Raw genomic sequence first — 26,666 nt, forward strand, 5'->3', positions numbered from 1 at the left:
CCGTTAAGTTATAACTTTTTCCTCATAAGTATCATTGCTTATAATTTTCCTTTTTCTTTTTATTGAAGATAACATTAATTAATTTATGGCAAAATTATATACGTAACTTAATAATTTAGTTTTTATATTTTTTTATGTTTGTTTTTTTTGAAGAAGCTAAATTAGTCCACCTAAATTGGCGCCAAATAGAACCGAATATCAGACCTCAAGAGGAGCACACTCCTAGGTCTCAAGCCAATACCAATGCACCAACCCAAGTGGGTTCATTTTTGTCGTTTTTATTCTTAATTAATGTTTGTATATGTTTTTCAGGCTTTAACGCTATGATTTTTTTTAGAGCATAAAATATCTTTATGATTGAAAGTGTGAAAAAAGAAAGAAAAAAAATTATAAAACTATAAATTTAAAGTTTAAAATTCATATTCAAACATGACAAAGAACTAAAATGTTATGAAAAAAATAAAAAACTAAAATGTTAACTGAAATTATGTTAAAGGACTACAAATGTTTACAACTTTTTCTTTAAATAGTCTCTTAAAATCTCCCTGAAGTACTCGATATTTTTTTTGAATTTTTCACCACCAGTTGAATCTGGTTCGGGAGTCAGTTTTGACATCAAGTGGTTTTAGGCCCCTTCCGATCGCAATTGTGGAGATCGAACCGCGATCCTCCCTACCAAGTTTTGCGTCAATCACCATTGAATCAACTAACGATTGGTTAGTACTCGACTTAATTTTCTCTATTTTCATTCTTACATTTAATTACCTCTAAAATGTGAATCCGAATTCTCTACTGTTGTTTCTCTCCAATTACTTATTATGCTAAAATCTTAGCCTTTTATGTATAGTGCAGAAGATATAGTGCTGGAGATATCCAATTCCCTAAAACGGCCGTAATCACTTCAAGCACAATCAAAAAGACCTTGGGAATATGATTAGCTTCTTTTATGTATTTTTGGTGCACCTTCTAAACAGTTTAGTAGGGAGAAGTTTCATGGGACACAAGTGGACATGACATACGCATACATAGTTGCTGGTAGAAATTGTTTTGCCCTTGGCTTGGGTCAAAAATAGTGTCCCGATGAATCTAGGCGTGGGTAAAAAGGACTGCACCTCAAGCTCAAACATGGGGAAATGATATGAAAGACCAAATAAACAATTTCAGCCTTAAAATTAGGATTTTGCTACTCAAGAACACTGGTTAAAAATTCCATAAAATGGCTCTTTTCATAACCAGTGTTAAAGAATGTTCGAAATAAATGGCTCTTTTCATAATAAAAAATCACCAGCAATAAAATCCGCTTATACATACAGAGAATACAATCTCACCTTTAATATCCAAGATCCAATAATCTATTTTATTTTATCATCAAAATATTGAGGCTCAATTCCAATAATAATTTTATGATAAATGAGAAATACAGTATACATCAGCCAAACACTCAACTTCAACTTCAAGCATTTGCACATACTTTAAATGTACACTAAACAGGTAAAACATGGACACAGCGTCACTAGGGGTGTACATGGATTGGGCAAATCCGGTTGACCCGGTCAAACCCACCCAATCCAACCCAAAAAAGTGGGTCGGGTCGGGCTAGTGGGTGGATATGGATTTCAAAAATGAAAAACCCATAAAAAAAATCGGGCTTCGGGTAAAACCGGACCCAACCCAAAAAACCCACTGACCCACTAGTGCTATGTATTTTCAAATAATTTTTATGAAAATACTAAAGATTTTTCCATCTAATTATTAAATATTTTTATATTGAAAATAAATTATGCTATTTTTTATGAAAATAAAAAGATTGAATAATTTTTATAAACAAATATGATAATTAATAGCACTATTCATCGTTTAGTCATTTGATATTAAAAAAAGTAAAAAAAAAAAACATTTGGATAACATACTATCCAATCCGTAAATTAGTGGATTTACACAAAAAATGAGTGATTATTTTTTATAGTGAAAAAAAGTTACACTATTTTTTAAGAAAATAGAATGGTTGAGTTATTTTTATGAAAAATATAATGATTCGACATTTAGATATTTAATATAAAAAAATAGAAAAATAATTTGGGTAACCCACTACCCAACCCAATCCAACCCAGAATTTAGTGGGTTTACCCAACCCGGCCCAACGTTATAACGGGTGGTTATTTTACTAGACCCAAACCGGAGTACCCTATGTGGTTCGGGTTTTGGTTTTGGTCAAACCCAACCCAATCCGGCCCACGTACACCCCTAAGCGTCACAGACAAAAATCAGTGCCTTACAAACAAACATATTTGCACTGATTACATGTAGAATGATCAATGCATACTAAGTGTGTACATAAAGTACTTAACACCTTGTACCCAAAACATAGTTCTTAGAACTACCTCTGCAAATAAGGACATCAAACTAAAACAAAATTGTAAATTGCATCATTCTCGGGCACACTCTACCCTGGCCTCAAATTATCAATTTCTAGTTTTCTTCTTGCCTCTTTTCTTTGCACTAGTTTCAGGGCCCTCAGCCTCTTCAGCTTTCTGCTCAGCTTCTAATACAGCCAGCTGCAGTGACCAAAGAAAATATTTAGAATTTTTAAAAACAAATAGTAACGATATAAATGGTTTTTAGGTACCAATTTGAGGCAATGATGTGAGAACAAAAAACAATACCTCGTCAAGAATAGGTTTTAGCTCCCTGTATCGACCTTCTGCAAGATCAAAACCATCCTTGCGGAGTTCCTATTACCCAGAAAAAGTTAACCACAAACATAAGGCATTCATTAGTGTGTCTTCACATATCAGAGAAGATAAGGGGTACGAAGAGGAACTTAAAACAGAAAGACCAGCTGAATTATTTCCCTATTCCTCCAGAATACATAAAAGGGTTGATAGTACTACTAATATTTAAGTAAAAGAAAATCTGCAGTAGTAGAAATATAGGAAGGGAGAAAACTAGTGAATCTACTACAGATCAGATAGCTTTATACGGAAAATTATATAGGAATATAACAAAAGAATAAAAAGAAATAACCTACTTTTCCGGTGTGCTGGGTGTGTTCATGGGCTGCCATTTGCCAATACAAATTTGTACGCTTATAGAAATCTCTCAAGGATTCACCTGCCTTTACATGCAATGAGAAACAATTAAGAAAGAAGTGGAACAAAGAGAAATATTAATTGAAGCTCAGAGATGCTTTTGTAGGCAATAAGACAACCACACACAATAAGGAAAGGTAGTAGAGCTTAATGGAACAAAAATAAAAAATTCCATGCAACCGCTAGCTTCAATCTAAAATCAACTGTACAAAATGTCTTAAGAAATATTGATAAACTACCAATGGTGTTCTCTGTGAATCTGACAAGCCAAGGCTAGCTCTGATTTGCTCTATCCGTGACCTTCTTTCTTTCCTACGCAGATTCTTTATCCCTCCCTTGATTAAGGCAACAGCATCTCCCACCTGATCTGATGCATTCTGAACCTAGTGACCAAAACGTAAAGCCAAGTAAGTAATGCAGAAAGTCACATGTTTCAGAGAAAAAGGGGAAAATAAACTGCCTGGTTATGGAGAGTTGATCACACATATGTTTGACAGTATTATGTGTGTAGAATAGCTATTGCAAGTTTAAAGAAAAATAACTAAGAAATGGTCAGTGTCTATCATGGAACTTAAACTTGGGCAAATGCAAATATCATGCTGCAAGTTATTGTCTCGAAAGGTAAACTTTTGCCCATCAAAATATTACAGCGTCATTATGTAGAAAAATCAACGTGTCTTGGGGAGAAACCCGTTTGTATTTACATTGTACACCTTTGAGTTTATTTTCTTATTTTTTTTGCTACTGCCCAACATTGCAACATTACACCTATTCAAATCCTAGGTTGACATCTCTCTTTCCACGTCACTTTGTATGATAGGTATATGGTATTTAAAACGTGAGATTTATGATGTTGTATATTCGCCCATTTTCATCTCTAAGTTAGGATTTGTGTATCTCCAATTTTTTATTCACTTCTTCACTCAACTCTCCGACAAATTATATCAACTGCAAAAAAAAAAATGCCTCCAGTGTCGTAAGGGAGCTGGTAATTTGCTTGGTTAGCTGGAGAAGGGATAGAGTTGAAAGATCGGATTTTATTAGCGCGCCATGTTCATTAAGTTCATCTAGAATCAAGATAAAAAGATAAGGGTTCACCTCCATTTATTCAGCATACCCTTAGAACTCATAACCTCATTAAAAAACTGTGAATCATTTATGTTTTCCTCTTAGTCTCTTCCATAACATAACAGGTGGCTTACCAAACCAAATACGACGAGTAGTGGGTCTAGTAAATTATCTTCCTTTTCCTTGTGTTTTGTGCTAAAAACACTTACCCATATTAAAACCTATCTGGACTATTCTTTTCTTAATAGAAAAACTACAACTAATTCAAAATTCTATTGCACTGGTAATATACGAGATTTTGCACATGGCCATTGTGTGGACAGTGATCAAATGTCGCTTTTTAACCTTTGCTCAGGCTTGTTTTTGAGAAAACGAAAGAACACTCCACTTGCTGAAATTGAATTGAAGGTTCAATTTGGTGCCAAACATTTGAACCTTTAATTGCAGCCACACCAAATGAGTGCTTTCTTCCCCTTTTCTAAAGTCTAAACATTAAAAGATAAATAAGGGATGGCATTTAACCATAACATATGAGGTATGACTCATTAATGAATCTGTTAAGAAGTTCCACATCGGTTGAGAGATGGCCTGACTAAGTGTTTATAAACTAGAGGCAATCCTCACCTTACAAGCCGGTTTTGTAAGGATGAGTTATGCCCAATACTCATTTCTAAGATGGTATCAGAGCCTCTCCAAGATCCGTTGGGCCACCCGATATCGGGCCACCTACCATTTATATCCGCGTACCAAGCCCAATAGCGCTGGACGCGAGGGGGTGTGTTAAGAAGTCTCACATCGGTTGAGAGATGGTCTGACTAAGTGTTTATAAACTAACCTTACAAGCCGGTTTTGTAAGGATGAGTTATGCCCAATACTCATTTCTAAGAGAATCGATCAGGATTAACAATATTTTGGGGTTAATGTTTCCTATAGGAAAAAAAAAAGGATTTCTCTAGGTTCTCACTGTAAAATTGTGGTTTTAAATTTTAATTCACTTGTTTTTATTTTGTTGGAATTATGAGATTAGAAAGGGCACCTCATCGTCATCATCTTCTTCGTTCTCCTCACTTGTACCATCGCTATTAGATTCATCATCGTCGTCATCATCTTCATTTTCTTCATCATCATCCTCATCCTCTGAAACTTCCACCCATTCAGATTCTGATGCCTGGGGGGAAGAAAAAAGAATTCAAGCTATAGCAGCTAAAATGAAAATGTGTATTTGGAAAGCTGCATGCATAATACATTATAGATTAAGAAAACTGGAATCGTAGTAGTCAAGGAAAGAACACAAACTGGTATGATGCACTTCCATTCATCAAGTTTGCTAAGGTTCAGAGAATACAAGTCGTCAAGAGTGATTTCTTGATCTTTAATCTCCATCATGCCACCATATATGTATAATGTATCTCTTCCAACAGCCATGCAAGAATTGATACGTCCACAGGGTTTCACTACCTAGAAAGTTTGGAGAAATTCAATAATAAATAGATGAGCTACAATAAAAATAGTGTCATAAGATTGTTCGTCCAAAATGAGTACCTCGGACAAACCATTCTGAATGTCCAATTTAGCACCAGATTCCTTGGACTTTCCTTCCGGTTTGGTAAGTGTTTCACTGTCAGCAATAGCCATCTTTGACGCAATATTCTGGGATATATCAACAATGCTGCTTTCTTCGCACTCCATATCATCAGTTTCATCTCTTGCAGTACATAGTGATTCTACCTTCTTGTCGACATCGTTGGTACAATTTTGTTCAGTCTTTCTTAACTGCAAAACTCATTTCATTAGGCAACAATATTATTGCACACAAAATAGTCAAAAAATTCAAGAAATTGGAAGTATAAATGTACAGTGTATCAAATCTACCTTATCTTTTGTTGATTTATCCTTTCTTAACTCAAGAGGATACCTGTTACACAAACAGCATCAACAATAAGCAAACCGACAAACGTTTCATATGAGAGCACATCTTAACTCTAACCAGCATATACAGAGACGATCAAATGAAAAATTAATGCAAAATTTACAAAGGCCTATAATCAATAGCAAATGGAAGAATTGATTACATAAATGACAACTTTAGAAAACAATGTATTAATCACTGAAGCGATATAGATTTACCAGCGATTGGTGTCTAACTGAAAGCCATAAAGCTCATTCAAGAACAAGCTCATCATTGTATCACCTGCATGATTGTAGTGCAATTAGAAAAAACTAACCTTACAGCATGCATAGACAAATAAATACACTTACTCCGAAAACAATTTAAGCTGAATGTTGGATCAGTAATGAGATCTCACACAGTGAGTCCCATTCATTTAATTAAAAGTTTATGCAGATGGTCACTAATTGAAAAAATAATCATGAACAGAAAAATCTACCTTCAACTTCTATATCCACAACACCACCAAATAGCAGTGCCCTCCTCTTATGAACACACATGGAAAACCCTGCACGAGGACCAGGAGGCATCCCACTTTTCTTGACCTGTCAAAAAGGGAGAAAGGATTGTTAAAAAACAGTTGGAATACGAAATAATAACACATTATTTTTCTGGGGGTCAAGGGGTGTGAGGGGGGAACGGGGATGGAAGGAAAAAAAGATAGAATAAAATCACATGACTAATTGACACTCCAAGGTAGAAGTTTCATCTGCTATTCAAAACTTACTAGAGACATTTTAATTACCGTGTAAAAATCTAAGCCAAAAGAAATCTTAGACTAGCCTAAGAAGAGAAATATACAAATTCACCTAATAATAAACTCCAAAGTCCAAACCACAACCTTGTTCCATTCCCAAGTCTTAGGATCAAGGGACCACATATCTGAATGAACAATTCCTTTCTCAGAGGCACTCTTGTCAGATGAAACTTCTTTTGAATAGCCACCATATAAGAAAATCTGCAATATAAAAGGAACTCTGTTAAAAAAGACAGCTTCTAAACTACAAAAATTCTTCAAGTAGCCACCCTAATTAATAAAAATGACGAAACAACACATGGGAAAATTTGACAATATTGATAAACAAAAGCATAACTATAAATAATTTAAAACTAAAATTATCTCCGTATATGGGGACTAGTATTTTACTTACATCATCTTGGTAAACAAATAATTGAAAACCACTACGCCCAGTTGGCCACATTGCTCCAGGCTTAGGCTTTATTTCTTGCCACTGCAGCACAAAATCAGATTGGTGTTAATCGCATAAAAAAATTATATCAACATTATAATTATTACATCAAACAACCCGAAATTTTGGTTCTATGCTTGGAATGGCAAATAGTAAGTCAACATAATTACGACACAGTATAGTATGTATTAAAATAAATTTTACCTTAAATTGATCAAGGTCGAATACAAATAGATCATTGTAGTACCTGCAAAACCAATTAAGAAGTGGCATAGAAAGATCATTAAGTGAATCAACACCAATAATTGGTCTCTAGTTGTGAATGTTTTAAAGACTCCCATTTAAGTCTCACATGTAAAGGGCATCGTGATTCAAAATATATAGGTTCAATAACATACAATACTTTGAGAGGCAGAAATAGAACTTCATGACATAATTACGATACAACAAAAACAAATGAGCTTCTGAATACTGTTTCAAACTAAGTCTAATTTAAACCACAAAACATCAATTCATTTTCAAAAAATGCCATAAAAATCAAGTTGATAACAAATTTCAGAAGGCTTATATATGGCATTTCACATAGCAACTGGAGTGCCTTCCTCTCTCTGATTACTAAATGCTAGTTCCTGACTTCCTGTAGGGTAATGCTTCGTCGTTTTACTCACAAGACATAAAAAAATAGTCACATACTTTTTTTTTTTGGTTTACAAATAGTCACATACTTGAACACTACCATATTGGCATATACAATTTTTCGCGAAAAAATTCTAAGTCACGGTAAGCAAAGAATGTAACATCATGAGACACATAAAAGAGAACTTAAAGAAAGAAATAAAATTGAAACAGAGAATTTTGTTGAGCAGAAGTGAAATTTATCATAAAAAACGACAATACCAATTCCACTTCATATTTCCCCATTTTTTCTCCCCTCCCTCTCACTATTTCAATCATTTTTCTAACAAAACTCCCACCACCGACCTTCATTATTCCACTTGCCGTAACGTAAAATCTCATCTTGACCCTTATTCATATCATGCTTGCTACTAAATAACTTAAATTTCTGTGGGCCAACTCAACCATTCCAAATACAACTACAGACCATAAGAGGGGGGGGGGCAATCCCATGAGAGACCACTCAACCACAATTGTTGTGAATCTACAATCATCCACACAAAATATGGCATAATCAAAAGCAATTTCCATCCCTTAAAACCAAAACATAAAAATCAATGTTTCCAAGCTAACATTCACTAGAAAAGAAAATATCCAAAGATATCATGTAACTCAAGTTAATAAGAAGCTCAATCTCTGCTTCCCTAGCAAGTTTTTCATTAGATGCCGAAAAAGAATTGAATACAAATAATAAAGAACTAAGCAGTGTCAACAACCTCACTTCTCTAAGTGTATCATAAAAGCCACCAAAAAGAATAATCTTGTGCTTGTATAATACCTGCAAATGAACCAAATAATTTGATCAAAAACATGAGTTCAGTGAGATACATGGTTCCATAAAAGAACTGGAACATACCATCCGATGCCCCGAACGCGGACCAGGACACCCTTTTAAATTAAGCTGTTCCCACTGATTAGTTTTCAGGTCCAACATCCAAAAATCCTACACAGATCAAAATTCAAAAGTAGCATCTCCAAACAGTCAAAACCCAGTAAAGATAACCACATTTTCGTTACACAAACAGAAGCAAGGCAATGCAGCTTTAACCTTGTAGTGATGGAACCTCTCTTGATTTGGAGATGTAAATTCACCACCTAAAGCACAAAAAAAAAAAAAGACACATGAATTTTCAAGTGTGATTCCACAAATCCACACAAATATCAACACAAAACCAAATCAAATTACCAAAAATATAAACATAATTCTTCCAAGCAACAGCTTGATGAGCACTGCGTGGAGGAGGACTATTAGGACTCGAAATCAGTTTCCATTCCAGCTTCTCAACATCATACCGGTAAAGATCACCATAGACGAAAGTCTGCATAGATTGAAATCGTGATGGTAAGTTGCAACTACTCGGTGCATGTTTGATTCCATGGAGGGAACTCCCAAACATGAGTTTGCAAAGGTCAAACATAGTTTGACCATAGTTTTTTATGTTAGGTTTTTATTTTGAGAATCAATTTTATTCCAGAATCAATTCTGAGCAGAAAAGCAACTATTTGTAGTTTTCATGTTAAAGCGGAATCAATTCTAACTTTCTGTAATTCTTTATATACATGTTAAACCTACTTTTGTTTGATAATCATACACTCAAAAGCAATTTTTTGATCTAAAATATCCAAACAACATGAATTCACAAAAATTACTTCAAATCATAACAATTCAATTCAAGAAACAAGTAACCAATCACACTAACCTTGTTCCCGTTGTAGAATTCGCCTCCATAGAGAATCAACTCTGTCTCTTTCAATGGATTAACAGTAAGCTGCAGAATCAATCAATAAAATTCAAAATGTGAACTGATGAGTTAGAAATTGAGTTAACTGACGGCGCTACGATACCGAGCAATTGGAGCGAGGAGAAGGAGCGGGAACATTATCTTCAACGTGAACTTCTTTCTTTTTAGCTTCTTCTTTTTGTATATTCAACTGTATCAAAAACAATTTTAGGTTTTGGAATTGGTTGGAGAAAAGTAGAAAGAAGAAGCATAGAGTAGTTATAATTAGTTACGAGAATGGCGTCGATGTCGTCTTCGGGAGAAAGCTTTTTTTCTTCCCTGCGAGCTCGTTTCACTTCGGCTTTTGCGGTTTTTTTCTCCGTTTTCTCTTTTCCTTTGCCAGGCTTCTTTGTTTTCTTCCCCATTTTCTTCTTCTTCTTCTTTCTTCGTTTCTCTTACTCACCGCTCTGAACACCTGCCGTTGCCGCTCACGCTCCGCCGCCGCCTAAAAACGATGTCTTTGCTCTCACCCTTCTTCTCCACTCTTTTTTTTTTTTTTTTTAATTATATAATTATAATTAATAACTCTAATTTAGAAATTATATAAAATAATTATCAATGTAATTTTTTTTTCCCTCAAAATTATTATTTTATTTTCTATCAAATTCGGTACAAATTATTTGTTTGTTCTAGTGTCATTCAACTTGGAGTGTATTTTATCAGTAAATTCTTAGGAAAATGATAATGTCAATAAATAAATATGTCTAAATAAATTGTTGTTTATTCGTTGATAAAAGGTATGTTGTTGATCTGCTAAAAAATATGAGACTGAATATGACAACTTTTGTCATACTGTGTTTGATTTTAAAACGGTTTCTGGTACTTGACAAACTAGGACCAAGGGACAATACAAAAACTGAAATTCTTATCTCACAGAATTACGGGACAACTTTTTGTCACATGTACAAGTTGTCTAAAATACCAAAATAACTTTTTTGTCCACAACATCATACAACACAAAGTTTGTTCAATACCCTAAACGTTTGTCTTGTGTTCTGTCTGGTACTTATATTTTACAGATTAAACGTACCACATATTTAGTCAATCAATAACTAATATGATAGTTTTAGATAAGGTTAAATTATTGGTTTGTAAGTGTGAAAAATATGTTACTTTAGTATTTCTTTAGATTATATGTATTTACGTAATCCGTGTATAAGATGGAAAAATAAGTGAGAGATAAAAATAGAACTATAGAATGTTATTTGCAATGTTTAGAATTAATGTTTCAATACATTTATTTTATTTTTATATTATAATATATTGTTGATTTAATTTAACTAAGTCAACTATCAAGAACATCTTCAAAGAAAATTAACTATCAAGTACATGATGAACAACTACATGACTTCATGATGAACAAGTAGATGATGAGCTCTGATTGTATAACTTTGACTTCATGATGAACGACTTCATGATGAACAAACTACACGACTTCATGATGAACAAGTTACAAGTACACGATGAACAAGCACATGATAAAATTTGACACAAAACCACAGTCCACTCTCAACATAAGGTTTATAAGTCTCAAGTTAGCATCAGATGAGTTGTTTACTGATCCATTATCATTTCATGTACTCATTCAACTGTTCGGGTCTTGAAAACCTCAACGCACCAACAAAACTAGTAGAGCCAAAGCAAAAGACACATAAGTATAAAGGCTTGTTCTTTTGATAAGTTGTGTTTTCAATCACAACCGCTCATATAATAGCTGCTGATTTTGCGGTGGTTATAATTTGCATCACATAGCATCCTTGAAGCCATTATATAGAAACGGTTGTGTTATGTGTAGGAAATGTATAAGCTAAAAGACCAAATTGAGGGTCTGGTTATGCGTAAAATATAGGTGCCACTTATAGCCTTCCAAAATTTGTGCCATGTTCACTTTGCAAATCATAAACTGAAACATGTAGAGTTATTCAATCTAGTCATGTAGTATTGGTATTCACCCAAAAAAAAAAAGGTATAGTATTGTTAACAAGAAACAAAGTAACGCAAGTTACAACAATGCTATATGGACAAACTCGCATAACCATACAGTCAGCTTGTGTATATAGGCGCGAATGCAAGGTAATCTATTAAAGTTTGACAGAAAACTACCGAACTACAAAAACGAGTATCTTAATCCGCAGTACTAGCAAGGAGAGAATGGGAGGTGATGGAACCATTGAGCAAAAATATGAATGCCGTATGATAAGCATAAAAAACAAATCACCAACACATGCTACAAAATTACATGGCGAATAACCATTAGTAATTTTTTATTATTATTACATTAGATATTTCACCATGTAAGGCCCTTCAAGCTCATATCCCAATTTTCGGTAGTAATGGCGTGTGCCAACCCCTGAAATTACACCTATCTTAGTTGATCTGTGTTCTTTCCGAGCAATCCGCTCAGCCTCCTCCATAAGAAGCGTACCATAACCCTGTTAATAATTTTGGTCAAAAGTAGGTCAATTAGAGGACATAAAGGGACATGATATTGGTATTCTTAGAAAAGCTACATTGTGAATATCCAACATGTATCTTTTTCTTGGATATTAGACTGCATGGCTAGAGAATTTTATATACACAAACTCAAAAAGCAAAACTTAGTAATTTCATTCAGATAATCTTTTTTTTTTTGGTATACATTCAGATAATCTTATCCATTAAGATCATGTGAAGATTCTTATTGATGTTGCATGTCATCTATGTGTTAGCATGAAACTATTACCTGGTGTTGTAGCTTGTCAGAGTCCCGTCCATGAACTGGTACAGCAGTTCCATAAACATGGAGCTCACGAATTATAGAACACTTGCCCATAAGCTCTGGACAAGTAGTGTTTCGGCCACATTTTCTCAGTCGCAACAAACCAACGAGGATATCCTGTTCAAGAGCAGACAACACAACCAATGTCAGGGTCATGTTCCGTCAACAATAAATATTTTAAACTAAAGATAAGAATAGGAGCTGTCCCTTTGATTCACAATAAAGAAGGAAAAATATTCACAACAGGAACAATGCAAGCTACAAACTAGGCTCACATGTTAGAACTCTTAAAAGTACAAAATGATGATAGACACAAGGATAGGCACTAACAAAAGAGTCCGAGGGAAGAAGGGTAAAATTACCTGCCGTGTATCTTCATATGACAGAAATGTTTCCCAACCTTCATTTGCCATATAATCACGACGAACAAGCTCCACCTCTTCTGGCTTAATTTGGTGATGAATATCCTGCAAAGAAATACAAAATGTCGGTTGGTGCTCCAAAACAATACTAGTAAACAAAGTGTCTCAAGAATTATAAATCTTTGTTAAATAAAATTCCCAAACAAGACTGGTTCCAGATAATTACCTGGATTCCCGCTTCTCTGGTCCGGACATCACGGCATTTTAATCCCAAGTCTTCCATTCGAGCTAATGCTAGCTCCCTTAGATTCCCTTTCTCAACCCCAGAGGTAACCAAAGGCATCGGAATATCCCGCTGTACTCTATAAACACGTGTCCACGGAGGTACCATTGAAAGGATCCTTGCTATGATGTCCACAAGTTGCTCAGGTGGATAATTTCTATACCTACAATGATATTAACAAACAATTTAACTTTCCATGTGCCTTTTAATCATGATGAATAATCAGATAGAAATTAAAGAGTTTGGGAACGAAGCATTTGAAAGAATACATCACATTTGATAGGTACCTGCCAGTTTTCCAGAGCTCATAAAGCCCAGTTCCACGTATAACAAGAGTGGGGTATATTTTAAGTCCATCTGCTCTAAACAAAGGACTTTCAAAAAATTCTCGGAAACTTTCCATGTCCCTTTCAACGCCAACATTTGGAAGATCGGGCATCATGTGAGCAACTACCTAAAGCAAAAGCCAAAAAAGAAAAGCATAAACAAGATGACAACAAATAGTATATTTTATAACTCTCATGACTAACCTACTGCCAAGTTTGTATTCTAAAGGGATACAGTTAGGGAAACCCAAACCATTGGGGAGTAATATGCCTATACAAAATTGCTTATTATACCGATGAAATCTATCTAAAGCCTGTCCTTGTCAAGACAAATATAATGTCCGAGTAATATGCCTATACAAGGTCATTAAGTTCATTACAAATTTGAGCATGTATATATCAATTTTTAAACATAGATTCAGCATATAGGAGAATAGTTTGACAGGACAGAGTGTGTCACAAGGTGCAGATTGATACGACGGTAACTAACCTTGAAACCGGCATCTTTAGCCAGGCAAAAACAATCAGCTACAGCAGCAACAGTATGTCCTCTATTAGTGTCACGGGCAACATCCTCATAGGTGCTTTGGACTCCAATCTCCAATCGTGTACAACCGTAATTAAGCATTTGTCGCAAGTGAGGCCCAAGACAATAATCTGGCCTCCTGAGAAATTTAAGTGCAAAACTTTATAAGAGCTCATTAATGTGTTACATCAACTATGACCATTTAACATTTACTCAACAGATTCCACAAATATAATCATGGATATGCTCAAACAAGAAATGCTTAAAATCCCTAGAAAATCATAGCCAGTTTATGTCACTGCGATAGTTGTCATAACAGCAAAAAAGTTATAAAGTAATATCTTGTTTCATTATTTTGATTACAACAAAAATAAAAATAAAAGTCTTCTTTCATAAGGGGAGCTTAGTTACGTGAATCAAATGGCACGTAAAGTCTTCTAGTTCTTGTGAATCATGTCTAATGACAAATCATTTAAACCAAAATCAATCTTAATAGCCTGATATGTAGTTTTTCCTGGTTTCTCTCTAGTTCTAACTTTTTAATTAACATCCATATGACCCATTCTCCTTATAAAAGTTTCTACAAGTCTTCTCCCCACGTGTCCAAAATACCAAAAAGTCCAGAGCACTCCTCCATTCAAAACTTTACACAACAAAAACTCAATTTAACATTTTTTATGCAACTTGCAAATAATTAAATGGCATGCAACTCACGTTTCAATTGTCATGCCAATACACTTGGTTGCACTATGCTCAGAGTAAGTCACCGCCTCTTCTACATTGGCAGATGTGTGTCCAGACAACGCATCATGAAGATTCCTTATAAAGTAATCACGATAATCCGCTGGAAGCGACATGAAAGTTCCACCCATTAATATAAACTCAACCTGAAAAACAATAAAACATACACACAAGGACATTACAACCACATCCACGCGTATATTCCATCCACTTGATCATTCAATAGACAATAATAGAGCTCCAAACCTTGTCTACACTGTGACCTAAACGCTTAAGCTGATCTATCCTACTTCTTGTCTGCACATAAGGGTTATACCTAAATCCAAACCAAACAAAGTCATCAAATTAATGCGTTCATAGAATAATTTCATTTAACAATTTGCATTTTCATTTCTTTAAGAAAATGAAAAGAAATGTACCGAGCTCGAATTGCACGCATACTGGTAGGTTCATAACCAGTATAAGACTGAGTACTATATTCAAAATCAGAGTCAGGACCACCGGGGCAGTAAACACAAATATTACCGGTGGTGGCGATGTGAGGGCAACGATGAGGCTTTGACATAACAGCAACAACAGCTATTCCAGAAGCAGTTCGGATAGGTTTGGCTCGGAGTTTGGGAAGAAGAACCTCTCGTTCGGAGTCAGGTAAAGCAGCAATCATCTCAACAAGTTTGGGCGCACGTGAGAGGCCGTATTTACGGCACGCGGCGGATTTGAGAGCGTTGAGATCAACTTTGTGGCCTTTATGAGATAGATCAACCATGGAGTTTACAATCTCTGCAATGGCGCGTACACGTGCTTCTTCTTCGGTGAGGCCGTGGCCTTCGAATCCTCCTTTCCCCGGCCGTGGTGCCTTTTTCGGCTCTGCTACCATTGCAGCCGCCATACTCGAGAACTGTGAATACCAAAAGAATGAAACTGTTGGAAGATTTTGTCTCTGTGGTTTCTATTGGAAAATTCACGAACAAAATGACGTGATTTTGATTTTAGGGTTTGGGTGGTTACTCTTCCCTATCGTTCGTATGCGTTATGCTTCTTCTTCTGTTCACTCTCTCCGGTTCGCGTAACTGGGCAAGGGAAGTCAACAGTAAAATCCCAAATCAATTTACTTTGCCGAGATTTACTTTTTTTTGGTCAATTTACTTTCTCTACCTTATTTTGATGTTTTAAAAAAGATACAATTTTATGTGTAAAAAAATAAAATACAATTTTATGTGTCAAAAATAAGTGAATCCAAAACAACCCCTAGTTAGGGATGACAATGGGCGCCCATGAGTGCGGGTTTGACACTTACCAAACCCACACCCGAAATTATCACCCAAATCCAAATCCAAATCCAAACTCAAATGTTGTTCGGGTGGCAAAACAACACTCACGCCCACACCCATTGGGTTCGAGTTTTTTTCACCCAAACTCAAACCCGCAACACATTTGAAAATAATTTGCAAATTTAAGAAATTAAATTTCAACATAGACTTTGAATTAAATTACAACTAAAATTAAGGTCTTCCAAGGAAATTCAAACATAGACTTTCAAGAAATTACAACATAGACTTTCAAGAAATTAAATTATCTTCCAAGGAAATTGAGGGAGATTATGAGGGTAATTAGGTAATTATAAAATATTTCGTGTGGGTGTATGGGTTTCGGGTATGGGTTTGACTGATACCAAACCCACACCCATATTATCGGGTGTCACCCGAACCCAAACTCAAACCCAGTCAAATCGGGTTTCGCCCGTTGACTTGAGTTTGGGTTCGGGTAGGTCTCTCGGGTTTGGGTTTTTTTGCCATCCCTACCCCTAGTACACATAAACCCCTTACCTCCGGATCAATTACAAATTCTCTTTTTAAGTAATATAATGACTATAAAATTTCATTTTTTAAAGTGTTTGGAATTCAAATTGTTTCTACAAGAATCATGCCTTTATTATAGATAAATTATTTTAAAGACTCGCGTATTTGCATGAGTTTATTGACTTGGTAGTAATATTGTTTATGTTTTTTTTTCTTTGTTTGATGAAAAATATTATTTATGTTTTTTTTTGTATGGAATTTTTTTGTATTCCTATTTTTATGCGGTTTCTTCTTATTTTTTCTATAATTTTTTTATTTACTAATTTTTCTATAATATTTTTATTGTTTTTTCTTCCTATTTTTATGCATATAAATTCTTATGTTTTGTTTCTATCTATAATAATAATTTGTTTTGTTCATATTTTTAAACACATCATATTTTTATTGTATTTATCTTATGTTCTTTCTATGTATTTTTTTTCTCCTATATTTATGCCTATAAATTATTTTATTTTGTTTCTATCTATAATTTGTTTTGTTACTATTTTTAATCATATTATTTTTTTTATTATATTAAAAGGGTCATGCTAAACAGTGCCCCCGGGGCACTTGTTAAGTATACCTAAAAAGGAAATAAAAAATAAAATTTATATATTTTTTTTTTTTTTGAACCAAACAAACTTACTGCATTTCATTACTTATCAAAAGTTCAATACATGAAGGAATCATCTCAAATCTATGGAAACTAGTCCAAGAATTGGCCGCCCTAGCTAACGTGTGAGCAACCGAATTCACTTGTCTCCTAATAAACTTAACTTCAAAGTTCACACATGATAACATAACAAGAATAATTTCATTAACGATTAAAAGAAATTCTGAGTTGCCTCGCCGTTTGGTACGAATAACATCAACCAACACTTGAGAGTCACTTTCAAATTGGACGCTTTCAAAACCTCTACTCTTAGCTTCATTCATAGCTTGCAATAATGCCCATGCTTCACCCTCCTCTGTTGATAAAGTCAGTTGCTGCCACTGCGTAATTCCAGCCATAAACTCACCAGAATTATTACGAAAACAAGCACCCATCGCGGTCCTACCTGCACCGATAAAAAATGCTGCATCTACATTACACTTTAACCATCCTATACGAGGCCTTTCCCACCGATTGGTGCTGGCAAGCGGAGCATCATGATTATCGTTACCTCGCAGCTTATGGACTGCAAACCACTCGTTCCAATAAAATTTATATTGAAAAGACAACTTTTTGTACTTTTAAGGCATTGAATGTACGCATTTCGAGACAAAATTTCTATTTTAACATGCTTAACCAGTGCCCCTGTTTAGCATTTTCCATATTAAAATTAGATGAACAAAGAAAAAAGAACCACGCCCTTTGAGGGAAGAAAGAAAAGATAGGCACAAAAATATGTGACCAGGTTCAGTGAACTCTGGCTATTCAATTCCTTACCATAATCACCACTCACTCATTTAGTCATTCCATTTTCCTCAAAGTAAAATAACAGTAGAAGGTAGCGTCTCTCTTCCAAAAGTAAACTTAAAGCATAACACAACAAATTCTATTTTCACTTTGCACCACAACAATCGCTCAAACCAAGTTGTTACTATGTCTAATTTCTCAGAGTTCAAACCTCTCAACGAAAACACACTCATCGAATACATAAAATCAATCCCTTCCCTTTCATCAAAACTCGGCAACAACTTTTCCGACATAACCGTTAAAGAAGTCGGAGATGGCAACCTTAATTTCGTCTTCATCGTTTCAAACTCAACTGGTTCTTTTGTCCTCAAACAGGTACAATTTTCACACCCACCAATCTTTTTTTGTTCAAATAAATCATGGGTTTTTCGAAATTTCGTTTCTTTTTATTGAGATTTTTAATGGGTTTTGCATTGTTGTTATAGGCTTTACCATATGTTCGTTGCATAGGAGAATCATGGCCGATGACAAAAGAAAGAGCTTATTTTGAATCGTTGGCTTTGAAAGAAGAGGGTAAACTGTGTCCTCAACATGTTCCAGAAGTTTATCATTTTGATCGTACAATGTCTTTGATTGGTATGCGTTATTTGGAACCGCCGCATATAATTCTCAGAAAAGGGTTGATTGCTGGTGTTGAGTACCCTTTGTTAGCTGAACATATGTCTGATTTCATGGCAAAGACACTCTTTTTTACTTCTCTGCTTTTTCGTTCTACCACTGAGCATAAACGGGACGGTATGAACTTTCCCTTTTCACACCCTCAACATATTTATTTGTAATTAAAAGTTTGAAACTATTATATTTTAGAATCTGATACTTTGCCTGAAATTCAATTGAGCTGATAGTGGTTATTTAAATTTAGTGTTTTTTGTATTGGAAACTTTGGTTCCCTGATGTGTTTGTCATTTGTCTGTGCTTTGCATCCCTGTCCTTGGATAAACAACTCAATTAAACGCTTATTATATAAATATTTATCATATAAGTGCTTATATATAAAGGGTCATGCTAACCGGTGGCCCTGAGACACTAGTTAAGGAAACAAAAAAAAAATTGCATTGAAAAGAGCACCTTTTACACTTTTTAGAAGTTGACTACACAAATTTCAAGATAGTTTAACTATATTTAGTTCCTTAACAAGTGCCCTTGCTATAAGATGTTTTCATAAGCTATCCTGAAGAGTTTTTGGAAATAAGAATTGATAACAACTTGTGGACATATCATAAATTGTTTCCATAAGCTCTCTCAAACAGTCCCACGAGTGTTTATGCTAGGAGATAAAGTCAAAGGCCAATCCAAAGCAGGCCCTAAATGTCAGTCTTTACTAAGTGTCTTGTTTGAAAATGGATGGAGTAAACAATGTTCTCTCCTTGTGGCTATATATATACGGTTTTTGAAAACATGATTATACATTTATATTACCTCAAGACATGTTACTATTAGCCTTAATTCACCCTGGCTTCATGCAGTTGCCGAATTTTGCGGGAATGTGGAGTTATGCAGGCTCACTGAGCAGGTTGTTTTTTCCGACCCTTATAAAGTTTCTGAGTATAATCGCTGGAATTCTCCTTATCTGGACCAAGATGCCAAGGCTGTTCGGGAAGACAATCTACTAAAGCTTGAAGTTGCTGAGCTGAAATCGAAGTATTATATACGACTCACTTTATTCTTCTTTTTATGCTGTTGTTTTGTTTTGGTTTTTTGTTGATGAGAATTTATGTTCATTCAGGTTCTGTGAAAGGGCTCAGGCACTAATACATGGAGATCTACACACTGGTTCTGTGATGGTTACTCGTGAATCAACACAAGTTATTGATCCTGAGTTTGCATTTTATGGACCAATCGGTTTTGATATTGGAGCATTCCTGGGAAACTTGATTTTGGCGTACTATTCTCAGGATGGGCATGCTGATCAAGCAAACGATCGAAAAGTAGGTCCCCTATTTCCATGTCTTTATTGGCCTGTACCTTTCATTCTGTTCTGTATTTGTTACTAACACATAATATAAGATTTCTTAGCCCAACATTAGCAACAATGGAAAACTTGGTTGCGGGCTAGAATAATTTGCATGGTTTCTCTTAGGTGTTCAGCATGTGATATTCTTTACGGAATTGGGATGTTGGATATATAAAGAGATTGGACATCTCTCCAACATCGACTAGTTTTTAGGAGTACCCTTTCTCTGTTTCAGTTTTTTTTCCTCTTATTTTTCTTTGTTGAGGTTTTCTTATCCTCTAATCTTTACATTTCTATATCTTTCTTTAACACAATATGTTATGCAGGGATATAAGGAATGGATTCTTAAGACAATTGAAGACACTTGGAATCTTTTCCACCATAAATTCACTGCACTTTGGGATGAACATAAAAATGGTGCTGGTGAGGCATATCTTCCAGCAATCTATAACAATCCTGAAGTTCAGCTACTTGTACAGAAGAAATACATAACAGATGTGTTTCATGATAGTCTCGGATTTGGTGCTGCCAAAATGATAAGGTGCCTCTTTCTCTTGATTTTTTTTTTTGCTCTTTTAATAAAAACAATAAAATGAGGTTGTAATAATAATTTTCAATTGAATGCTATGGAGTGGTTTCTATTGTAGAAAAGTTGGTAGAGCCGCATGTTAGTTGATTTGGGCATATGTGGACACGATAAGTAGAACTCGAAGTACCGTTAAGTACGACTGACAAGAAGGATAAAACTAAAATCGAATTATTGGGAGGGATTTAGGAGGTCAATGAACTGTAATTTGATAAAGTGCTCTAGTGATTTTTTTCCCAGTTGTATTTTTTTATTTGTTTTCACCAATCAAACTGGTATGATTTTAATATCTCACTGCAGTCTCACTTCTTTTCCTAGTGGAAAATCACTATGACTATATTTGGAGCTTGATCTCTTTTGAGGCTGATGTCATAAGGCTTAATGTCAAAGTGTTGTCCATAAGTTTTTAATTGGAACTAATTGGATATTTGACATGGGTTCTCTTAGTGCATTTTATCCATATATGTGTAAATATGGTGTACATGTGCCTGTGGACTAAATACTAGCATGATTTCCTTCACTTCCCTGTCAGACATCACTAGTATTTTTAATATTTTCCCCTTTTTGAAGTTTTTTGTTTCCATCAAAACAAGCCTGTCTTGCTCGACAGTATTTATATTCTTTGGTGTTATGTGTGCAATATCAATCAAGATTACTTTCAGTCAAGTTCATTTGGGGTTACCCTTACACCTACCTTGGAGCATATCCTTCGCAAATTGAACCATGGATTTTAACAGCTGATACCATTATGCATTTTTTGTCCTGATGTTATATTCACTAGGCCTACTTTGTATAAAGGAAAAATAAATAGATTCCAAAAACCTGCTGGTGTCAATTCCAGAGTATCATTTGCCCTGCCTTAATCATAGTTGAGTAACATTAGTTGGAATTCCATGGGTTGTTTTGTACAGCCTGTGTCCATGAAAGAATGAGAATGTGTTATGACTAACTCTTCCATTTCAACTATTTGACACACAGGAGAATTATTGGTGTGGCACATGTTGAGGATCTTGAATCTATTGCTGATGCTGGTAAACGGGCAACCTGTGAACATCGGGCACTCAATTTAGCTAAGACGCTTCTCAAGGAAAGAAGAAAATTTGAGAGCATTTCTGAAATTGTCTCAGCAATTCAGCAATTTTAGTCTTGACAAGGTTTTGTTATATCAATACCTTTACCTCCCATCATTTATCTGTTTTCTAATATATTATCTCTTAGATTTTGGCCTGGTGAGTAGAGTACTACCGGATAACTGATTCTCTGCCAAGTTATGTATAGTGAATGAATTTTCTTGTATCTTCTCTGTGGTGAGATGGTACTGATAGCATAACACTGCAATAGTGTACACTGTGTTGTTTACAAGTTTCGTGTGATTACATAAGGTTCCATTTGAAGTTATTTTTGATATGATACTCAATTATCAAATATGATGGATAAGATGATGCTTCTACTGATTCAGTATTGTAATTTTAATGCTGTTGGATTTAAATAATATATTTTACCTTATATTTAATGTTTTGTGGTGGTATCAATTTTCCTTTATAATTGGTTATTATAATACATTATCTGTTTTCGTATTAGCACCAGCTATGGGGTATGGTTTCTTTAGTTAGTGTTATTATTATACATGGCTTTATAGTCACTCCACAGCTGAGCAACCGGCTTCCCTAGCAAGTCATTAAAGTAACTCTCACTATAACTCGTCTTCATCATCGTGTTCAAATCCGCCATAAACCCATTTTTGATGTTATCACAGAAGTCCAAAAAGTGAGCTGTGACCTCATATCCTTGGTCCCATTGATCCCCTACACCCGGAGGACTCCATTGATCTGAAGCATAACCAGCCTTCATCCTCACAAAATCAGCCATCACCCTATATAAGGCTATGGTCCCTAATACACCGTATGTAAGCAAACACTCTCTTCTCCCCATTTGAAGAGAATCAAGGCATCAGGGTACCTAGGGGTGTAAGCGGTTCAGAAAAATCCAATTGAACCGATGATCCAATCCAAACCGAAAAAAAAAACCAATTTTTTTGGTTCGGATCAAAACCGAACCGAACCAATAGAAAACCAATGTGGTTTGGTTTGGTTCTCGGTTTCATTTTCAGATCCATTGGATCGAACCGAACCAAACCGATATATATAATATATGTTCATTTGTTGTTTTAGGCAGCCCAACTACCTTTAAAAAAAATAGCGCCTCACAACTATATCTGCCTTCATTGAAACCCTAACTTAGAAACACATATACTCACATCACAGTCGCGTACGAGAGAAACAGACAAGCTGCTCTCATCTATGATCTATCTCACCTCACCACTTGGTGCTTTTTATTGTTTTTCCTTAGTTCGCTTTTGCTTCTCTCGTACTTGTTTGGAGATAGCTTGAATAAATTTTGCCATTAAAAAAAAAATAGCATGGAATACATCGGAAAAAAATACGATGTAAAACCGATCAAAGTATCCGAACCAAACCGATAGTTTGGTTCGGATTCATTTTTGAAAAACAGTAAAAACCGAACCAAATCGAACCAATCGAGAGTTCATTGGTTCGGACATCGGATTCACTCAAAACCGAACCAAACCGGTCCAATTACCGTTTGAGGAAGAACCAATCTATGACTATTTTGTCGATCCTATGATTTTATACATGCTTCTATGACTATTTTGTTTCCGCACTAAAGTATATGTCATAATATGTTAAACATGTATATTTGTTTAATCTTAATTTAGATTTAAATCTTACAATATATCCTTATGAATTGGACAACTACGAAATCAAGATAAATGTATACATAAATTAATTAATTAATTAATTAAAAGCTTAATTACACTTTTGGTTCCTTATCTTTATTTTAGGTTTTAAATTGATCCCTTATCTTTTCAGAAAATTTCAAGTTGGTCCCTTTCGTCAAATTTTTTACTATTACTGTTAAATTTGGACACGTGACACACTTGGGCGGATGACACGTGTCCAAATTTAACGGTAATAGTGAAAAATTTGACGGAAGGGACTAACTTGAAACATGTAAAAAAGATAAGGGACCAACTTAAAACCTAATATAAAAATAAGGGACAAAAAATGTAATTAAGCCTTAATTGAAAATACATTTGAAGTACTATTCTCTACGGTCTACATCATTATTGGTTGGTGGTTTTATTGAAGTGCATTGAGTTAACAATAGCCTTTGACTAAATTATTTTCACTTAATTTTATATAATTCATTGAAAATATATTATTGCTATGTTTAGCAAAAAATATTGGATTGGATGTATACATGTTTTTGCATGTAATATAAAATTAAATCTACCCATCACGTGTAAATTATTTGTCATGCAAATTTATTATCAATAAACATAGATTATTGTAACAAAAGAAAAATAATAAATTAATAACGGAGATTTAGGGGTGGCTGGCTTAGGGCTGCGTGGTGTAGCAACGGTGGAAGTGAGAGGAAACTACAATCGGAGTTGCAAAGGGAGAGGCGAAGTTATACACATAGTTTATTTTAAGATTCATGAACTTGCTTTAATCCAACGGTTGATAGATATTTGTGTATGGTGGAAGACTTAATTCACTATTTTATGTTAGAAAAAGCGTGTCATATAACTTTAGCACAATTTTAGATAGTACTTTATATCTTTGAGCGATAATTTATCAAAAATAAGATCAAATTGAAAATTCATTTTTTAAAGATCCTTAGCCTCATGCCTTAGATCCGGTCAGTCTTGAGGGTCATTGTTCTTTCATCTTATTATCAATGGGTACTCATGGTTTAGTTTAGATCAATTTTAAGACAAAAAATCATCCATACATTATAATGTTATAGTAAATTTAGAATTATTATGAACCCTTTTAAATATATTCTTAACTTGGCTGGTATGTGTATGTAACCCTTTTAAATATTCTTAAAAAATGAAATTTTAATTTTCTAAATAGAAATTGTTATAATTATAAGTAATAGTTATCCAAGTGAACTAGAAATTTTCTCCATTAAGTTACTCCTGCGATGGATATAAATTTTTAGAAAAATTGAACATCATTTAATATGTTATTGAGTCTCATCAAGTTTAACGGTTTATGAATTTTTACTAAATACCGTTAATTTTGGTCGGTCTCAATAACAAACCAAATGATGTTCAATTTTTCTAAAAATTTATATGAATGATCTATATAATATAAAGTTTCAATCCAACGGTGGATTTTATAAAATTTGTTTTCGTTATTGAGATATTGACAAGTGGTGCACCTCACTCTTTCATGTTAGAAGTGGCCTACAAATAGATATTTAAAGTAAGATTAGAAAGTTTCTAAGTTTCAAACATGGAAATGTAGTATCACATATTTTAAACAATACAACTCACTTTATAGATGCTCAACAGTTTTACACTAATTTCATTTTCTTCCAGAAAGAATACTTTGGTATATGTATAATAAAACAGTATAGGAACAAGATGTGGTATTTAGTTACATGATTCTCTTTAAAGTAATATTAGACATGTTGATAGAAACATGTTAACTAATAAAGTCTAGCCTATTAAATTTTTGTCCAAGTATGCCACATTATGCATATGGTGCTTTCTGTCCAAGTAGCCTATTTAAACAATTTTAATAGACCATTCATCTCATGAGTGATCCTTTCAGCTATTTATATGTTGTTTCTTCTGCAGTTTGATGCATTGGTTGCATCACTTCCAATATCTAAGATAGGGGAAGAAGCACAACTTAAGAGGATTACAGAAATATATACAAGCATAGAACTCACAGCTCACCGACTTTCTTCATATGTGACTGTTCGGCGTAGTTTTTAATGTGATAATCTAATTATAACAGACAATAGGCCAAGAATTTCATAAGTTATTGGAAATTGCAGGTCTATCTCGAGTTTTCTATGTTTATATGTATAACCCGTTTGTGTAAATTCATATTAAGTACCAATAATTGTTAAAGGATAATTCAAGTTTTTTTTTTGACAGAAAAAGGATAATTCAAGTTAGTTAGGAAATAGTTTGTTACCTGTCCTTCAAGTAACTGCCTTAGTTTGTTTGTTAATAGCTTGTGGTTAAAGTAACCAAGTTAGTTAGATTATAATGATGTATATAAACTCTATGGTCCTTGTAATTTCATTCATTACTTGAGCAATAAGATTCCTCTTTTTTCACTCTCAATATTCTCTCATTCTATTCACCATTCAATTTCCCTAAATTCCCCATTCAAGTTCTTACAATAATAAGATTTGTAGAGTTCTTCAATGAGATAGATTCTATGAAAAATATGTCCTGCTACATAACTTTCACATATGACAGATAGTAGCATTGTGTTTAGTTTGAGAAAATGATTTAAAAAGACCATATATAAAGCAATATTATAGGTTCTATATGATGTAGTGTTTGGGTAACTATTGTCATGCATCTATGATTGGCTTATATTGTCATGCATCTATGACTGGTTGTTGTAAAAAAAAGAAGAAGAAAGAATTGGCTGCCATGTCAGTAGCTTCACCTTTGATCTTATTCTCTCTAATCCCATCTTTTGAATGTGACTTTTGATGCTTCCCTTGGCGACCCAAAGAACCATCACTACCATCTGAAGAAGATAAACCTTCCTCTGATGTATATTCCTTTTTACCACTCCTTGACTTCGTCTTCCGTTTTGACCTTTCACCAGAATAATCTGACGAACCACCACCCTTTTACTTCTTCCCTTACCTTCTCTGTTTCTTATCATCCCGGTCACTTTCAGTTGTATAAGACGAAGAACTTTCATCGGACGAATATCATTTTTTCTTTCTAGAGCCTTTTTTTTATCTTACCAAGCTCATCCTCATCAGAAGAGATATTCCTATAGCTCTTCCCTTTCTTTTTATTCCTAGAGCTTTTTTTTTTAATTTGTTAATTTTGTAGGGAGATTAATTTTAAAGAATTAATTCAGAAATTTATTAAAGTCTAATGGGAACTTTTATGATCTAAGAGTGAAACTAAATCTCCCACCGTAAGAGACCCACTCGACTAAACCCACCTTAGACCGAGCACTTTAATTAGTTGTTTTGTCCTTTAGAATGCATTATAATTTTTTTTTCC

General features: G+C 34.4%; 3 protein-coding genes across 5 annotated transcripts; 1 reads left to right on the forward strand and 2 right to left on the reverse strand.

Annotated features, from left to right (window-relative positions):
• Positions 1-2,272: 2,272 nt before the first annotated feature.
• On the reverse strand, positions 2,273-10,266 carry LOC123902791 (kelch domain-containing protein 4). Of its 3 annotated transcripts, XR_006807724.1 has the most exons (21): positions 9,985-10,262; positions 9,816-9,902; positions 9,671-9,739; positions 9,157-9,289; positions 9,019-9,065; positions 8,827-8,913; positions 8,687-8,748; positions 7,500-7,542; positions 7,257-7,337; positions 6,947-7,063; positions 6,545-6,650; positions 6,285-6,348; positions 6,030-6,072; positions 5,700-5,930; positions 5,454-5,615; positions 5,194-5,325; positions 3,329-3,472; positions 3,029-3,115; positions 2,664-2,732; positions 2,382-2,555; positions 2,273-2,342 (listed from the first exon to the last, which is right to left on the reverse strand). XR_006807724.1 is itself a non-coding variant. In XM_045952584.1 (20 exons), the coding sequence occupies exons 1-20, from the start codon at positions 10,114-10,116 to the stop codon at positions 2,463-2,465; spliced, it is 1,989 nt and encodes a 662-aa protein (XP_045808540.1). In that variant the 5' UTR covers positions 10,117-10,266; the 3' UTR covers positions 2,273-2,462. The 3 variants fall into 3 exon arrangements, 2 of the variants coding, with proteins under 2 accessions (XP_045808540.1, XP_045808541.1); XM_045952584.1 differs by having other exon boundaries at positions 2,273-2,555; positions 9,985-10,266; XM_045952585.1 differs by having other exon boundaries at positions 2,273-2,555; positions 3,329-3,466; positions 9,985-10,250.
• A 1,542-nt stretch (positions 10,267-11,808) lies between these two features.
• On the reverse strand, positions 11,809-15,886 carry LOC123902792 (elongator complex protein 3). The gene is made up of 9 exons (XM_045952586.1): positions 15,167-15,886; positions 14,994-15,063; positions 14,721-14,893; positions 13,971-14,145; positions 13,442-13,608; positions 13,098-13,317; positions 12,872-12,976; positions 12,474-12,626; positions 11,809-12,183 (listed from the first exon to the last, which is right to left on the reverse strand). The coding sequence occupies exons 1-9, from the start codon at positions 15,634-15,636 to the stop codon at positions 12,025-12,027; spliced, it is 1,692 nt and encodes a 563-aa protein (XP_045808542.1). The 5' UTR covers positions 15,637-15,886; the 3' UTR covers positions 11,809-12,024.
• A 2,050-nt stretch (positions 15,887-17,936) lies between these two features.
• Positions 17,937-22,097, forward strand: LOC123902793 (methylthioribose kinase-like). Its single transcript, XM_045952587.1, has 6 exons — positions 17,937-18,359; positions 18,470-18,779; positions 19,511-19,685; positions 19,771-19,972; positions 20,325-20,539; positions 21,563-22,097. The coding sequence occupies exons 1-6, from the start codon at positions 18,171-18,173 to the stop codon at positions 21,726-21,728; spliced, it is 1,257 nt and encodes a 418-aa protein (XP_045808543.1). The 5' UTR covers positions 17,937-18,170; the 3' UTR covers positions 21,729-22,097.
• The last annotated feature ends 4,569 nt before the right edge of the window (positions 22,098-26,666 follow it).

Source organism: Trifolium pratense, linkage group LG1, assembly GCF_020283565.1.
Source record: "Trifolium pratense cultivar HEN17-A07 linkage group LG1, ARS_RC_1.1, whole genome shotgun sequence".
Classification (NCBI taxonomy): domain Eukaryota; kingdom Viridiplantae; phylum Streptophyta; class Magnoliopsida; order Fabales; family Fabaceae; genus Trifolium; species Trifolium pratense.